At 36.3% G+C, this 18,602-nt stretch overlaps 1 protein-coding gene across 4 annotated transcripts in view; it reads right to left on the bottom strand.

Moving 5' to 3' along the window:
- Positions 1-15: 15 nt before the first annotated feature.
- The window catches only part of rasgrp4 (RAS guanyl releasing protein 4), a 69,774-nt gene continuing 51,187 nt past the window's right edge, over positions 16-18,602 (bottom strand). For all 4 annotated transcript variants that reach the window (XM_022664937.2, XM_022664938.2, XM_022664935.2 and 1 more), the window contains exons 11-17: positions 12,098-12,202; positions 8,858-8,967; positions 7,307-7,457; positions 6,028-6,064; positions 5,499-5,636; positions 3,892-4,070; positions 16-2,771 (exon numbers count right to left, since the gene is read on the bottom strand). In XM_022664937.2, the coding sequence (XP_022520658.2) occupies positions 2,661-2,771; positions 3,892-4,070; positions 5,499-5,636; positions 6,028-6,064; positions 7,307-7,457; positions 8,858-8,967; positions 12,098-12,202 (831 nt within the window). In that variant the 3' untranslated portion in view covers positions 16-2,660. The remainder of the gene's footprint in view (positions 2,772-3,891; positions 4,071-5,498; positions 5,637-6,027; positions 6,065-7,306; positions 7,458-8,857; positions 8,968-12,097; positions 12,203-18,602) is intronic.

Raw genomic sequence — 18,602 nt, 5'->3', positions numbered from 1 at the left:
ACAACACAGGTCATATAATTTCACTTTCAGCATCACTTTAATGCAACCACAACTATTCCTATTCTTTTGCCGAAAACAACAACAAAAAAAATAACATCTCTTTCTTTATTTTTATTTTAAAACAAAGTCTTGGTTCAGATGTTCGGTTCTAGGAGATGCAAATACTGTGGATCTGTGACTCAATAAATAAAAAAAAAAAAAAAAACAATCTACAGGCTAAATTCAGGATTTAGTACGACGGACATTCAAGTCAGAACAACATAGAAAAACAAACAGTCGGAGGAAGGATGTTAGAAAAAGACAAAAAACAAAAAATGCAAAAAATCACCCACAATTTCTACAGTGTTGATTTTAACCGTTATTCGCCGCTCTGGAGCTGAATTGTTCGCTGGGTAAGGCACGGTGACGCGATTACAGGATTATCACGAAGTTCAGCACCAGAAAAACATGGCCTCAAAAATGTTAGGACACAGGCTGCAGACATTCGAACAAAGTTGGATTTTTATTCAGATTTTTTTCCGTTTCCTTATCAATGGTGCAGCAGAAGGGCGTACATTTTTTTATTTAAATACAGCTTTTTTACGACTAACAGGATAGACCTGTTTTATTCCCACCCAGAGGATCCCTGAGGCTTTCAGAAGCATTAATTAAGTCGACATAAACCAAGCAAAAGACTTCATAGCATACCAGCTGTGAAGCATGGTGGTGGGAGTACTGATTAATCATTGATTGTGTTGCTTCACAACAGCAGCACAAGGCCTGGAATCGCTATACATCATCCACTACTGTATATGAATTTGGTGGTTGGTTGGATTAGATTGGATAGAGGAAAATAAATGTCAATTAAAGTCAATTTGTCTCGAAATGTAAGTTAAAGCTAAGCAAATGTGGACTATGCAACATGACAATGACCCAAAAAAAAACATTCGGTCCCACTTTAAAATAAGTGTCCCTAAGTACTATGTAGTTACACAGTAACAAACCATGTAACTACAGTGTAACTACTGATGAAGTACACATTGTTACAGATTTACTACAGAGGTACAGGTTATGTAATTACACATGTGTATTAAGGTTATTTTGACTTGTGTAATTACACATGTGTACCAGGGTGAGCGTACTTACACAAGTAATAGAGCACGTGTACTTACACATGTGTAACAATGTGTAGTAGACAATAGCTGTTAGATAAGTTTATACTCAACTTATCACACACACTAATACACGTGTGTAAGTACACACACATTGTTACACATGTGTAAGTACACTCACCCTGAATTAACCTAAAATTATATATTTAAATCATAATTGTGTAATTACATAACCAGTACCTCTGTAGTTAATCTGTAACAATGTGTACTTCATCAGTAGTTACACTGTAATTACATGGATTGTTACTGTGTAACTACACAGTACTTAGGGACACTTATTATAAAGTGGGACCAAACATTCCATAATGAGCTTAGCAGGTCTACAAGCTCTATATTTCTATAAACCTGATCAAAACTAAACCCTCTACCCAACCATCCCAACTAAATATACTTGTATATTTAGTATTATATGTTATAAAATACTATTTACGAGATATTGTATAAGATTTGCAGGCGTAATGGAGCTTCTATGAATATGTGGGGGAATCCAGCGAGTCGCAGGAGAAGTGGGATATCTGTCTTTATCTTAGTATTATTCAATTAATTACCAAATATCCATATAAATATAAACACACACCATAAATAACTGCAAGTTCCAACTTCTGCTGCACCATTTTTAAGGTGGAACGGAAAAATTTGAATAAGACGCAAATACATTCATTCCTATGACACGAGCAGCCCTAATGCACAGTGGACATCCCGACACACATCTCACAGTTAAATTCACAGTACAATACCGTCAGTATTGGTAAAAGTTCAAAAAGATTGGATTTTTTTTTTATATTATATATTATATATATATTTAGAGACATAAAACATACATCTTGATGAACACAGAACACAGCTCTGGCAGTAAGCACCTTCCTTACCTTTTTTTCATTTTTAAAAGTCTTTTGCTTTTACGAAGTACGCTACACGTTTTTTTTTCTACATATATATGTGCACATACATATATGTATTTTTTTTATATATATTCCTTATTCAGAAAAATCCATGAGTCTTGGAGTCTGGCGTCCAGACGAGGTGAGCAGTAGTGAGATCGATTCTATCACAGTACGCCTTTGGATGCTTCTGGGTGGGCGGAGCCTTGGCAGTGGATGCTGGTGATTGGTGGAGATCTGGTGCTCGTCGTTTCCGTTGGTAACGGCTGGTCCAGTATGGCTCTGAAGGTTGTAGGCTGGCTGGAGTTGCGTTGTTGCGTAGATGCATTGTTGCTACTTTTAAGGTGGCCCCACTTTTAAGGTGGCTTACAGTATATTATGTTTTATATTATATATATTTAATGCATGTATTGAGGCTCATCTCGTTGACGACGTTTCAAGAGCATCATTCTCGTACAGAACGTACAGTTTTTATAGTTTTTTTTAATAGAAATGTTTAAATAGTCTTTTCCCAGTTTTGTTTCCCAGAGGCAGATCCATTCTTTCGCTTTTCAGTCTGTTTTTTGTTGTATTTTTCTTTTTTTCACTCATTTGACGCAGTAGAAGTAGAATTAGCGCTACGCCTGGTTCAGTCCGGCTCTCTGCGCTTGTCTTTATGCAGTTGTAGCTCCTCCATCTTCTCCTGGAGGAAGGAGCTCGGGGCGGACGAGCCCCTCATTCGCGCTGGCAGGGTGGCACTCTATAACAAAACAAATAAAGAAAATATATAAGTTAAATACGGTAATATAGCTTAAAAACTCTCTCGTCATCAAATCAAGACGATATCATTTTCCAGCAGGATTTGGCATACTGTCCACACTTCCAAAAGTACCAGCTGGTCTTATATAATATTCTAATTTTCAGTTAGTCTTATACAACTCTGGAAAAAAAAATAGAGACGACGAGTATTTTTTCGTAAAAACAACGAATTTCTTTGATTTTACCAAATTAAAAACCTCTGGAATATAATCAAGAGGAAGATGGATGATCACAAACCATCAAACCACCAAACTGAACTGCTTGAATTTTTCCACCAGGAGTAAAGCAGCATAAAGTTATCCAAAAGCAGTGTGTAAGACTGGTGGAGGAGAACATGATGCCAAGATGCATGAAAAATCTGTGATTAAAAACCACCAGGATTATTCCACCAAATATTGATTTCTGAACTCTTAAAACTTTATGAATATGAACTTGTTTTCTTTGCATTATTTGAGGTCTGAAAGCTCTGCATCTTTTTAAACAATAATATTAATAAATAATAATAATAAAAAGATTATAATATTAATTATAATCTTATAAAAATAATTATAATATAATAATAATAATAAATGCTCTAAATGATGATATTTTTATTATTTTTATTTGTAATTTGGGAGAAATGTTGTCTGTAGTTTATAGAATAAAACAACAATGTTAATTTTACTCAAACATAAACCTATAAATAGCAAAATCAGATAATCTGATTCAGAAACTGAAGTGCACTTTTCATTTTTTCCAGAGCTGTATAATATTCTAATTTTTTGAGACACTGATTTTTGGGTTTTCATTGGCTGTAAGCCATAATTATCATCAACAATAAAATAAATAAAGGTTTAAAATAGATCACTCTGTGTTTAATACATCTATATAATATATGAATTTCACATTTTGAACTGAATTACTGAAATAAAGTCACTATTTAATGATATTCACATTTTTTCAGATGCTCTAGTATAGTCTGGACATGGTATCTCCTACAGTACTCTACTGTATACAGTATACTGTGGTACAGCGTCCTGGTTCTGGTTGCAGTATAGCAGTATAGTAGATTTTATTCGTACTCGTTCTACAGGAGATCGTGGTTTGCGATTGGCTACGTCTGGTGTCCACACCCCCGGGTCTGTCTGAGTGGACCGGTCCGACAGCATCGCCCCCTCAGCATCACACTCAGGACCCGCGAGACCTTTAGAGATCTCAGATCCGTTTCCATGAGGAAACACAAACGCCTCCTCCTCAGAACCTGCAGCAATAAAACAGCAGAAAAACTGAGCAACAGGCCATTTTAAGCATTTTTGACAATTGTGACCACATAGTAAATAAATGAATAGTAAAGTGATCTATCAGACTATAAAGAAACACATAAGGAATCATGTAACTCAAAAATGTTAAACAAACCAAAATACTCCCTTACTCTTTCATTCCTAGGGCAGTGCTGATTAGGGCCAGTTTCATCATCAATATAGCATTTTTGATTGTCTTTTTCGATTGACTCACCTTAATTTTTTTCTTTACTAAGTGAAGTAGTTTTTGCGTCTCATAATATGGATTACAGGGTTCTAGCACAATTTTAAAAGTTACATTTAATGCTTTTTAAGACCTTTTTTTAGACTTCAATACATATAATTTTAGACCCAAAAAATTTAGTCACAATTTATTTGGTAGAAAATTAATTATTTTATTAAAAAAACAAAGTTAACATTTTCCATTTATCTTAGTTCTTTCCCCAGTGACGTAGCTAACTTGCCGGTAACATTATTATGTTAGCATTTTAGCTAGCTTGCTGTTAACATTAGTATGTTAGCTAGCTTGCTGCTAATGTTAGCTAGCTCTCTGCTAACCTAAGTCCTCTCCCCAATAGCGTAGCTAACTCGCCAGTAACATTAATATGGTAGCTAGCTCGCTGTTAACATTAGTATGTTAGCTGTCTTCTGCTAACTTTAGCTAGCGCTACGGTAACCTTAGTTCTCTCCCTGGTAACATAGCTAACTTGCCACAAATGTTAGTATGTTAGGTAGCATGCTGCTAATGTTAGCTAGCCCTACACTAACCTTAGTCCTCTCTCTAATGTAGCTAACTCACAACTAATGTTAGTATGTTAGCTAGCTCGCTGCTAATGTTAGCTAGCTCTCCACTAAACTTAGTTTTCTTCCCACTGACGTTAGCTAGCTATCTGCTAATATTAGCTAGCTCTCTGCTAACCTTAGTTCTCTCCCCCGTAACATTAGCTAACTCGCCGCTAAAGTTAGTATGTGCTTTCGGCATTGAACGCACGTCTGAAAATTTAATACCTACAGCAAATTTATAATAGTTTAAGACAGTTTCAGACCTTAATTACCCGAGTTTTATTTTAAGATTAGAACATTACTCAAATATTCACTATTCACTGTATAGCTGTAACTCTACCTCTTCACTACTTTACTTTAACTGATGCTCTCAAACACTTTATTAAGAGGCAAGAAATTCAAGTAATTAACTCTTGATGAGTTCAGCACAGCTGTTAACTGAAAGCCTGAAATCCAGGTGACTCTACCTCTTTAAGCAAGAATGTAAAATTTAAACATATAGTTTTTCTTCATAGTTTGGATGACTTTAAGGTTAATTAATCTACAGTGCAGAACTTTATTTTACAATAATTATAAAAACAATGAATTCAGATAGAAACACTCACTCCAGCTGTTGCCCTTGGGCCTGAGGCCGGACCCCGGTCCGGGGGTACAGGGGCAGGATCCTCCCGAAACCTGGAACCTCTTCAGACACTCCATCGCCACCTGATCCTTACAGTGCTTATGACAATTCACCCCACAGTCTGAAAGAAAGAGAGAGAGAAAGAGAGAGAGAGAGAAAGGGATTGAGCTTTAGTAACAGAACAGAGAACTAAAGCTAGCATTTTTAGTTCATTTTCACACCAGCACTATTTTGTTCGGTTAAAATGAACTCTGGTTAAGTCTCAGTCAGGCCCATTGCAACGGGGCAAGCAAACCAAGCAATTGTTTGGAGCCCTGAGCTGAACTGAGGCCCCCAGACAACGACTGGTTAGCATCAACATATATGAGTAATGTTAATATATTTTAGTAACAGGAAAACGCAGATATATTCCAGATTCACTGCTTTTTAATATAATGGCATGAAATAACTGTCAGCTATAATTATATTTAGTTTTAGCTCTGTTTTCTTCCTGAAATATAGTATAGACTCACCTTTACAGTGGTAGCCTTGTTTGATGACTCCCCACATCTGAAATAAATGACAGAAAATAAAGAAACTAAATAAATCAATGACGTACAACCAAAGAAACAATACAGCATTGTGTTGTGCTCGCACATAATATATACTAGTGCCTCTCAACAAATTAGAATATCATCTAAAAGTTACTTTATTTCAGTAATTCAGTTCAAAATGTGAAACTCACATATATAGATGTATTACACAGAGTGATCTATTTTAAGTCTTTATTTATTTTATTGTTGATGATTATGAAGCTTACAGCCAATGAAAACCCAAAAATCAGTGTCTCAGAAAATTAGAATATTATATAATAAGACCAACTGGTACTTTTGGCAGTGTGGGCAGTGTGCCAAGTCTTGCTGGAAAATGAAATCCACATCTCCTTAAAAGTTGTTACTTTATCTTACAGCACTTTATGCTTCCCTTTTCTGATTACGTTCATGAAAATGTGGATTTCATTTTCCAGCAGGACTTGGCACACTGCGCATAGACATAGATCCCTCTGTGTGTAATGATTAAAAATCTATATCGACGATTTAGCGAATATTGGAATATAACTGCAGATGCTGCACAAGAGACTGTTTACTGTATTTTTCGCACTATAAGGCGCACCGGATTATAAGGCGCACTATGCGACACTAGTAAAGAACAGGGATGTCGCCATATTTTCCTTCTAAGTAAACAAAACTGTAATTCTCTCTAAAAAAAAGGATTTCTCTCCTGAAAACTGTTTATTTGGGTGAGTAAAGAAAGTGCTTCCATTTATTTACAGTAAGCTTAGATTTCCAGATCTCCACTAAGGCTGGGTGCAGCAGCATTAGAATTAGTGGCTAATTGCTAGCGCTAGCAATCTGACAGCACTATACGGAGGAACTCTGAGTGTTCTGTTAAGCCAGGGTAATATTAGCTAGCTGTTCGTTACACGTAGCTTATTTTAACACACTAAACACGTAGACTACAGTCCGATATTATACTCACCTCTGAACGGCGAAAGTGCTAGAGCTTAGCGGGGTTAGCAGCTAATGCTAATACTGCTCCAGCCTTAGTGCTGGAGAACTAAACTGAAACTCCTGTATAACTCTGTACTTCAGTGGAGTGTCTTTACTGCTCCTTAATACCTGACTGGTAGAATTTATACATAAGGAGCACCGGATTATAAGGAGCTCTGATGATTTTTGGGAAAAATAATTTTAAGTGCACCTTATAGTGCGAAAAATACGATAATTGTGAATGCAGTTGACAGAAACTCACGAATCCTCCGCAGGTGTCGCAGAAGGTGGGTCTCTTGTACGTGGTTTCATGGAAGTTGTGCAGGTTGTGGAGGTTAAAGCCCAGCTTAGCGCAGACTGACATCCCCCTCATAAAATACGACGTGATCTCCTCCCGACTGATCTCTCCTTCCCTGAGACACAGAGAGAGAGAGAAATAAACATTACAAAACTCCACCAACAGTCTATTTTTACACATTCTACCTGTCTGGTTTAAATAGCAGCAGATCTTCTGAATATATCTACACTGATGGGCGTGGTGTTCTGGAAATGAGGTGTGTTCAGGTACATTTCTGGAGTTTTGCTTGTTTATCTTGGTAACAGAAAACACAGGAGCTCCACTGACTGAATACAACCTAGACAGACGCCAACAGTCAGACGTTAATCGCTATCTTGGCATCATCAATAAACAGAATAGTAAATAAAATAACATTGCTGTTCCCGTAAATGAGCTGCTGGAGCTCCTTCACAGCGTCAACCAGCAGCTCAGTTTCCTCTGCTGAGAAGAGTTTGTTGGACACTTCCAGGTAGCTGCACCGTTACAATAGCAATCCACCAAAGACAGAGCTTACCTGATCTACTCTTAAAGGGAATGATGAGCAAGAGACGCTCTGATTGGTTTATTTCACGTTATGCTCAAAATTAAACACACCCATGATTAATTAAGAGAATTAGTTCATGACTTTTGCTTTGTGTTTCGAGTCGTGCCAGGTGTCCTTTTCCTGCCGTTACGATAGCAAAGACTTATTTGCTAATAGTTTGCTAAAATCAGTCCCCTAATGTGTATTAATCTGTAACCTTCTGATGAAATATTCTAGGTCTTTAGATTAGTTGTAACGATATCTAGGAATTAGAAAAATTTAATGATGCTTGAATTTATTAATTACAAATTTAATAGTTTTTTTTTTACATACTCTATACTTGTAGTTTAAATAAATATGGTTTATTAGAACACTCCAGTTTCTCAGTCAGTTTCTCTGATTTTGCTATTTATAGGTTTCTATAAACTACAGACAACATTTCTCCCAAATTCCAAATAAAAATGTTGTCATTTAGAGCATTAGAGTTTTCATGCATCTGGGCATCATGTTCTCCTCCACCAGTCTTACACACTGCTTTTGGATAACTTTATGCTGCTTTACTCCTGGTGCAAAAATTCAAGCAGTTCAGTTTGGTGGTTTGATGGTTTGTGATCAACCATCTTCCTCTTGATTATATTCCAGAGGTTTTTAATTTGGTAAAATCAAAGAAACTCATCATTTCTTTTACAGTTTCTACTTTATGTATTGGCTCAGCTACATTGTAAATAACTAATAAGTAACTTGAAAGTAAATGTGTTACTTTTAAAATTAAGTAATCCATAAAGTAACTTTTAAGTTACTTTTTAAAGTAGTAATCAGAAATCAGATTACTTTTTTCTAAAGTAACTATGCCATCACTGCAACCTCTTATCTGATGTACACTAAAGTAAAGTCTTTGAAGTCTTTGATGTCTTTGAGGTAGACAGTGATGACCCGGGGTCATCCTCCCGTACCGGTCGCTGTCGTGTGTGCAGAAGGAGAAGGGGAAGTTGGCGGCGATCTTCTCAAACTCCTCCAGAGAGATGTACCCGTCCGTGTTGAGGTCGTAGTTCTTCATGATGGACTGCGGGGGGAGACAGAGAGCAGGAGGTCAGAACTCCTCTAAGCAGTTTTCTTTCTTTTTTTATTCAAATTTCTTTTTTATTCAAAACTTTAGACAAAGACCTAATTTTCAACATGTTTGATAGATATAGAACTCAGTACTCAACAAATCAATATACTCCAAAACCATAGAATCATGCAAAAAATAAAAAATTAACCAACATAATAAATAAGAAAACTACAATAAAACCATAAGTTCATTAATTGAGGAAGGCTAATCAACATATGATAGATCATCATTATAAAACAAATCATAATAAAAAAACAGAAGAATTTTCTATTTTTCTTTGTATTAATGTACTTAAATAATACTTAAATAATAGTGAAGTGAATTAAATTCAATTAAAAAGAGGGGAAAGCTTTTTATTTTACTGAATTTCTTTTTGCTCGTGAATAAAATATTTGGCGAGTAGAATATAAAAGCTTACAATACATTCTAAGGGTTTATTTGATGTATTGTTATAATAAAAAAATATATATCTTTAAGTGTAAAAGAGTAGATACACTGCCTTGCAAAAGTATTCAGCCCTCATAAACTTTTCAGACTTTTGCCACATTTTAGGCTTCAAACATAAAGATATGTAATTGTATTTTTTTTGTGAAGAATCAACAACAAGTGGGATACAATCGTGAAGCTGAACAAAATTTTTTGGATGTTTTAAACTTTTTTTAGAAATAAAAAAACAAAAATTGAGGGGTGCAATATAATTGGCCCCCAATTGCGCTAAATGTAACGTTTTGCATTGTGGCCAAAAAGTTTGATTTTTGATTCTGATACTCCTTCCATTTCAATATGATCTCTTGCACGGCGCTGCTTGAGATTGAGTTTAAAGCTTGGGAAATATTTTTGTATCCAAATCCGGCTTTAAAAACTTCTTCACATCAGTATCTCAGACCTGCCTGGTGTGTTTTTCCTTTGTCTTCATGATGCTTTCTGCATAGCTTTAAACAGGAATCTGAGACTCTGATGCAGAGACTTGATTCTATTGATCAACATCAGTCATTTAGATCAACACTGGATCACTCAGATCCTCACTTCTGGAGTCAGTTATTAGCTGCACTAAAAGTAAAGGGGGCTAAATACTTTTGCACGCCCCACTTTTTAGTTTCGTATATTTTTTTTAAATGTTTAAAATGAATAAGAAATTTCGTTCAGCCTCACGATTGTGTCCCACTTGTTGATTCTTCACAAAAAATTACAATTTCATATCTTTATGTTTGAAGCCTGAAATGTGGCAAAAGTTTGAAAAGTTCAAGGGGGGGCTTCACCGAGGCTAAAAATACAGAGAAAAAAATATATATAAAATTATATAAAAAATTTTATAAAAAAGGAGCAGTGTGTTCCTGTTGGGCACAAATTATCACCAGGTGACAGTAGGCAACAAACAAACAAAAAAATCCATTCACAAAAAATAGACAAAATATATGTAAATTGAGATGTAAATGCTTATATTAAGCAAAAAAAAAAGAAGAAGAAATCTGCTAATGGAGTGAGCAAATATTTCTTAAAAAAAAAAATCCTAAAAATAATTTTTGCTTGATTTAAGTCTTACTTTTGCAAGGCGCTGTAACATGCATGGGGGAAAAAAGATGAGATGCCAATTCTAACCAGAATCTGTTAGGGTTTCTTCAACACAACCACAAAATAAGCAAGAATTATTAAATTAGAGAAGACAGAATTCACTGGATATATCTTAGGTATAGTATTTTTTTATGTTTTTTTATTCCGCCTTAAATGCTGCTGTCCGCGGCACACAGGCTTCAGGCTGTAGATACTATTTTTGGTGCTTTTAAGGTGGAACAGAACATTGAACAAATGAGAATCCCCGTTCTGTTTTATATGGACTGTTCTAAGTCTAAGACGAATTGTGTTTTAACGTTGAGAAAATGTATTTTAATGCAGGGAAACTGTTAAGGTGGAATGGAAATGTGTTTTAATGTGGAAGAGAACCTAGTGAGGAATTAGTTAGTTACCTTTTTAAGGTAAAACTTATGTTTTATCTTTTTATTAGGTTACTTTGAAAATTAACAATAGCCAAGCTTTTTAAAAGGCATTAGCCAAGCTATATAAATGCATTCCTACATATTTCCTCTTAACATTTAAAATTGTAGTCCCAGAGTTAAAATATGTGGATGAGATGAGGGACAAAAACCTTATTTATCTACAGGGATTTTCAGTTATAAATAAAAATTGAATGGCGAGAAAGCTGATGAAAGATAGCAGCCAGTAGCATTGTGTGTGTGTTTTTGCGGGATTAACTGTGGATTTTGCTGTATAATGTATTATTTTTGAGTATAAAGGTTATTGTGAGGTATAAAAGTGTTACATTAGCTGATGTAATGGATTTATCTTTTACGTGCTGTAGACATTACTGTAAGAATAAATAAAACGAGACAGGCCCTCTGCCTTAGATAATAGAACTCTATAATAGAGCCATATACACTGCAAAAAAAAAACATTGGCAAAAACTAGATGAAATCTATTTAAATTTAGATATAAATGCTTAAATGGGGTAAGCAAAATTTTCTTATAAAGTTTCCTTAAAATAAGCAATGAAAAAGCCTCAAAGTGAGTGAAGTAAGACTCAAATCAGAATAACTTGACTGGTGAATTTTTGTGTTCTATTTTTAAATTCAAATGACTTAAAATAAGGTAAAAAGTCCAAGTAAGACTGAATAAGATAAATATTCCTAAAACATTTACAATGCTTAGTACGACAAAAAATTCTTATCAGAGCAAGGAATAAGATTTATTGCTTTGAAACAAGATAAGATTTCGTTTTTTGCAGTATAGGGACAGGTCTCTGAATATTTTTGTTTTTATCTACCTGAGAAATTTAGCTTCTGTCCGGCAGCTACATTTTTGGTTACAAAAAATATCAAAATACTTAACTGTGTCTTTAACTGGAATACCAGGTATTTTGATGTATTTAATCTAAAGCCTGATTCCTGAGGGATCTGCTCAGTTATCTCAGCGGTTTCTGCTGTTTGGGTGGTGAAGGGTTAATAGGGTCTGGTGAGGGAGGAAGTGAAAGAGAGCAGACAGGAAGTGGACGTTGCTGCTCTGCTGCCGGGAGAAGGTTGGTACTTACGTCCACCATCTGTTTAACGTGTTTAGAGATGGTGTCGGGGTCGAGCCGGGGGGCGACCCCTGACCCCCACTCTGCAACAACAGGGGGCTTCACCGGAGTTACGGGCTGAAAATACAGAGAAAAATAAAATTATGAGTTTACTGAAATTATAAACTTAAACATGAACAGGACGTTCATTTTGGGCACAAATCATCACCAGGCAACAGTAGGCAACAAATTTAAACAAAAAATCTATTGACAAAAAATAGACAAAACATATGTAAATTGAGATGGAAATGCTTAAATTAAGCTAACAATTTTTAAAGAAATCTGCTAAAGGGGTGAGCAAATATTTCTTAAAAAGATTCTTAAAAAAATGAGCTTAGCAACCACTTAGCAACTACATAGCAATCAACTTGGATACCAAAGCAGCACCTTAGCAACATCACAGACACCATAGCAACACCATATTAACCACCTAGCAACTACATAGAAATCAACTTGGATACCATAGCAACATCTTAGCAACCACTGAGCAACCGTTTAGCAAAACCATAGCAACATAAAAGACATCATAGCAACACCATAGCAACCTCCTAGCAACCGTTTAGTTTTTTGCAGTTCATAAACAAAAATATTATAAAATTTCCAATTTAATACAATAAATCTTATTTTCTTCTCTGATAAGATGTTTTGTTTTATTAAGCATTGTGTAAGTGTACGATTATTTTCCTTATTTAAGGATTTTAATCAGGTTGGTTATGATAGAACTGGCACTCATCAGGACCTGAGTATTTTGGTTTGTTTAACCCCTTTTACTGCTTTAACTCTGAAATGAATTTTCCCTCTAATTGTTTTTGGGACTTAACAATCATTTCTTAATATTATATTATATAATGGAGGGTCATGCATCAGGACAATGACCCCCAGCACACAAGTCGTTCCACTTCCAAAAGTGGCTCAAAACAAAGGGCTTGTGTGAAAATCTGATGATGTTTTAGGTCATATATATGCAAAAATATGTAAAATTCAAAAGGGTTCACAAACTTTTAGGCACCGCTGTATCTGTATTAAATAAATAATACATTGTTTTCATTTCTGAACAACAACAAATTCAGTTTTTAACCACCAAGACACTTCAGTAGCATCTCAAAACTTAACAAAAAAATCTTAAACAAACTCAAACTCATTCTTAGTAAGATTTTTTTTTAAATGAGCTATAATCACAAAGTCTTAAAATGAGTGAATTAAAACTTAAATTAAGCAAAATTCCCTTAAATCCCTTATTTTATGGCTTAAATTTGGACACAAGTTTTAGAATAACCTGACTGGTGACTTTTTTGAGCTTATATTTAGTTAAAATTACTTTTTACTAAAATTACTTTTTAAAATTAGATGGAACTTCTAAGTAAGTCTGAACAAGATCATTATTCCTAAAAATATCTTAATCTTAATCTTTTATTAATTCATAAATTCTAAGATAAAATGGCAGGACATCTGTTCATGAACTGAATCTCAGGAGAAGGTGGGTCATGCAGCAGGACAATGACCCTGAGCACACAAGTAGTTCTACTTTTAAAGAAGGGCTTGTGTGAAAATCTGATGATGTTTTAGGTCATATTTATGCAGAAATATGTAAAATTCTAAGGGTTCACAATTTTTTAGGCACTGCTGTATCTTTATTAAATAAATAATACATCGTTTTAATTTCCAAACAGCAGAAAATTCAGTTTTTAACCACTTCTGTTTCATCTCCAAAAACAAAAAAAAAATCTTAATCAAACTCAAACTCATTCTTAGTAAGATTTCTTTAAAATGAGCTAAAATCACAAAGTCTTAAAATGAGTGAAGTAAAACTTAAATCAAGCAAAATTCCCTTAAATCCCTTATTTTATGGCTTAAATTTGCACACAAGATTTAGAATAACTTGACTGGTGACTTTTTTTAGCTTATTTTTAGTTAAAATTACTTAGAATTAGATGGAAATTCTTAGTAAGTCTGAACAAGATCATTATTTCTAAAATGTCCTAATCTTAATCTTTTATTAATTCATTAATATTAAGAGAAAATGGCAGAACATCTTTTTATGAACTGAATCTCAGGAGAAGGTGGGTCATGCAGCAGGACAATGACCCTGAGCACACAAGTCGTTTTACTTTAAAAAAATGGCTTGTGTGAAAATATTTATGCAGAAATACAGGAAATTTTAAAGGGTTCACAAACTTTCAAGCACCGATGTATCTATATTAAATAAATAATACATCGTTTTAATTTACGAACAACAGAAAATTCAGTTTTTAACCACCAAGACACTTCAGTTTCATCTCCAAAATCCCAAAAAATCTCAATCAAGCTTCAAATAAAACTCAAACTGTTGACTTAGTTTTTTAAACCCTTAAAAAATGACTTTGATTTTTTTCTTCTTAAAGTTAAAACACGTTAAAGCTCTCAGCGTTTCCATGTAAAACCCTGGGAGGAGGTAAACGAGGAATCGGTGCGTAACGATGCCCACGCTCACAGCGAAACAGATAGCGATCAGACGTCTGAGAAGCTCCAGGGCTTTTTTTGTGGTTTTGTTTGAAGTGTTTGAGCACAAAGACAGAGCGCTGTGTGTGCAGCTCATCGAGGGATACTCCCTATAACTGTAACCAGGTCACAAGGTCATTTATAACGCATTAAAACCCATTTTACGTAGAAAATACGCTAAATTTACAGCTGAGAGCATTTAAAAATGATGAGTTTCTTTGATTTTACCAAATTAAAAACCTCTGGAATATAATCAAGAGGAAGATGGATGATCACAAACCATCAAACCACCAAACTGAACTGCTTGAATTTTTACACCAGGAGTAAAGCAGCATAAAGTTATCCAAAAGCAGTGTGTAAGACTGGTGGAGGAGATCATGATGCCAAGATGCATAAAAAAAAACTGTGATTAAAAAACAAGGTTATTCCACCAAATATTGATTATTTCTGAACTCTTAAAACACTTTATGAATATGAACTTGTTTTCTTTGCATTATTTGAGGTCTGAAAGCTCTGCATCTTTTTTGTTATTTCAGTCATTTCTCATTTTCTGTAAATAAATGCTCTAAATGAGAATATTTTTATTTGGAATTTGGGAGAAATGTTGTCTGTAGTTTATAGAATAAAACAACAATGTTCATTTTACTCAAACATAAACCTATAAATAGCAAAATCAGAGAAACTGATTCAGAAACTGAAGTGATCTCTTCATTTTTTACAGAGCTGTATATATACACGCTGAATATACACTAAATATATTCTAAAGACAAGAAGATACATTGCTTTTCTCCTTTCTTTTCTACCATAGTTCTTTTTGTGCCCAGTGGTACATAGAGCAAAGACCAAGGATCTCCAAAATAAGTGGAAATTGCCTAGAAAGTTTTCAGTTTCAGACCTCAAATAATGCAAAGAAAACAAGTTTATATTCAGAGTTAAAGTTTTAGGAGTTCAGAAATCAATATTAGGTGGAATATCCCTGGTTTTTAATCACAGTTTTTTTCATGCATCTTGGCATCATGTTCTCCTCCACCAGTCTTACACGCTGCTTTTGGATAACTTTATGCTGCTTTACTCCTGGGCCCCAAAAATGAAACCATTTGGTTTCCACTACCTGGTTTTCACAATGCAAATCATCATATCTTCAAAGTTCATTGAGATATCAAATCAATTCTTCTGAGACAGATGCATTAACTACTGGTCCATAAGCAAACTAAATTTTATTGAGCTGTCTATAATGGTTTGAGATCTATTAAAGATTAACCAAAGAGTGACAAACACCTTAAAGTGTCCCAAACTGTATCCAAATGGCTTAAAACCTCCCAAAAACGTCTTTATACAGCCCCAAACCTCTCTAATAACCCAATATTTTAGAGAAATTATTCTCAGCTGAATCAAAAGAGTGTTCCACTGGAGAGTTAATCTATAATTTCTCCCCAAAACAGCTCCTTTAATAAACACGTTTAAAATCATAATCAATAAATGCAGTATATCTATAGCTATAATGGTCTGAGTTCTATTAAAGGTTAAATAAAGAGTATAAATAAAAGAATGAATGTAAGAAATGTAAAATGTAATTATATTTATAATTTATATGGTTAAAACATTGAAGACTTTGATAATTGAAGATTTTGTACCTCTGCAGTGAGTAAACTGTATAAAGGCGATGTAAAAGACGGTAACAGTAGATGATTAAAGAAGTTCTGTACTGGATTAAGTGTAACAGGGTGCGGTTGGTAATCAGGTGACGTATCAGTCTGACGCTTTAATCCGATCTGACCCAGTTTAAAGTGCATTGTGTGTTTTTAGGGTAATTTTTTATCTGTTTATCAGCAGTAGATTACTGCAGTAAGGTCTGAAACAGGAAGTCTAGTTTGCTACTTGCAACACAACACTGGTTGCACTGTTTGTTTGTCGGCGGTGAAGCTGCTTTGAAACTAGACATGAGTATTGTCTCAGTTAACCCTTTAATATCCCACCAGCAGCTCAAAGAGTCAATCAGTACAATATAGAATCAATACGTTTATTAATTACCAGTAAAACTCATTATACTGAACACATAAAGAATCATGTAGTAACTTCCCTTGTAAAAAAGTTGTGTATTTATATACTATAACTATATGCAGAATAATTAAAGTATACTTTTTCTACTTATGCTTAAGTTTTTACCTGCTTAATCTGTATTTCAATATAATTGAAATAAGTATACTTTATTTGGCTGTGCTAATTTTGTATTGTGATGTACTTAATAAAAATATATGCTTATATGTTTATTTTAGAAAATGGTACCACTTTAAACTAAGGCTTCTAATAAAGGGTTTATAAATAGTTTATAAACTATAGTTTATAAACTATATAAACTATTAATATTCAGGAGTTTATAAATAGTGTCATGTCTTGGCCCTGTCTCGTGTCTTTGTGTGCATTCCCCACGTGACCTGTGCTCCCCTGTGTCTTCCGTCTCAGTACTTTTCCACCTGTGTCTCATTTGTAGCTCCGCCCCTTCCCCAGGTGTTTCCAATTCTAGTGTGTTTGTGTTGCTATAAATAGCCCTGGTCTACCACTTTGTCTCTGTCGGTCTTTGCACCTTCCTCTGTTGTTTTGTCGTTCTTGTGTTTCCTAGCCTAGCCCTCGTTTTCTTAGCTTTAGCCCTTGTCCTTTGTTTATCTCTAGTTTCTTGTTTATTTCCGTGTTCCCTAGTTCCTTGTATATTACCCCTGCTTTGTGTCTATTCCTAGTTTAGCTCCTTGTATATATTCCCTGTTTGTTTATCTTTATTATTATCTCTAGTTTGTTATTGGTTATTTGTGTTTCTTTGTTACATGTTTACTTGTTGCTTGTTTCCTTGTTTCTTTGTTATTTATTTAATAAATTATTTATTTATATCGCCCTTACCTGCACCTGTGTCCGCCTCCTCGTCTCCCTGCCTGGGTCACTACGTGACAGAAAGACCGACCTCAACATGGACACAGCAGGTTCTGCGTGGACTGGCACCAGAATGGCGATTCGCCGTGCTCCTTGCGGGACCCCGGCGCAGGACACCTCGAGGCCTCAAGGACGCCGCAGGCCTCGGGGTAGGCGTTCTAAGGGGTCCCGCCAGCCGGAAGAAGACCCCTTTTCCGGGGAGGATTTTCTTGGGGGGGCGCTAAGGGCTGGTGCGGTTAGCCTCGGTGCCTCCGTGTACCCGAGGCTAAAGGAGCGGGATCCGTGGGACTTTCTCGGGTGCGCTCCCAGTAGCTCCGAGGACGAAGAGGAGCTCTACCCTGCACCAGTCCGTGCTCCGTTACCGTTTCCCCCAGGGGCGGTTCTCTACCCGGCTCTCGGCCGCACAGCTCCAGAGGCCGTCCCGACTCCCGTCTGTTCCCCTGCAGCCAAGGTGCGCTCCTCACCGGCGGTTCCAGAGCTAGCTTCCCCGGTGGCTAAGGCGTTAGCTTCCCCAGCGCCTCCAAAGCTAGCTCCTCCCGCGGCCAAGACTCTGTCCTCACTGGCGCTTCCAGAGCTAGCTTCTCCAGTGGCTAAGGCGCTAGCATCCCCGGCGCCTCTCAAGCTAGCGTCTTCAGCGGCTAAGCCACGCTCCGTGACTTCTGTGACGGCTGTGAAACCGCGCCCCGAGATCACCGCGGTAGCAGCCGAACCTCGCCCCGTGTTCCTCGCGGTAGCTGCCGAACCGTGCCCCGTGATTTCCGCGGTAGCAGCCGAGCCGCGCTACAGGACCTCCTACCCAGCGAGCCAGCCGCGAGCAGAGACTTTCCCCGCGCTTGACTCAGCCGGAGAGAGTACGAATCCAGTCCGGGATTTTGCGGCAACCGCACTCTCAAGCCCCACAGCTGCAGCGCCAGCACCTCAGGCTGAGGAGCTGGTTTTCATGGCGGCTGCAGAGCTGGATTCCGCCGCTGCGATCCAGCCTCTCTCTAGGACTATCTCCGCGGCAACCCAGCCGTGCACTGGGACTGTTATGGAGACTTTTCCCGCTCCGGTTTCTACCGGCGGCCCCGCGCTGCTT

This window comes from Astyanax mexicanus, chromosome 9 (assembly GCF_023375975.1).
Source record: "Astyanax mexicanus isolate ESR-SI-001 chromosome 9, AstMex3_surface, whole genome shotgun sequence".
NCBI classification, from domain to species: domain Eukaryota; kingdom Metazoa; phylum Chordata; class Actinopteri; order Characiformes; family Acestrorhamphidae; genus Astyanax; species Astyanax mexicanus.
The sequence above is the reverse complement of the archived record's forward strand: the minus strand, read 5'-3'. Positions and strand labels throughout refer to the sequence as shown.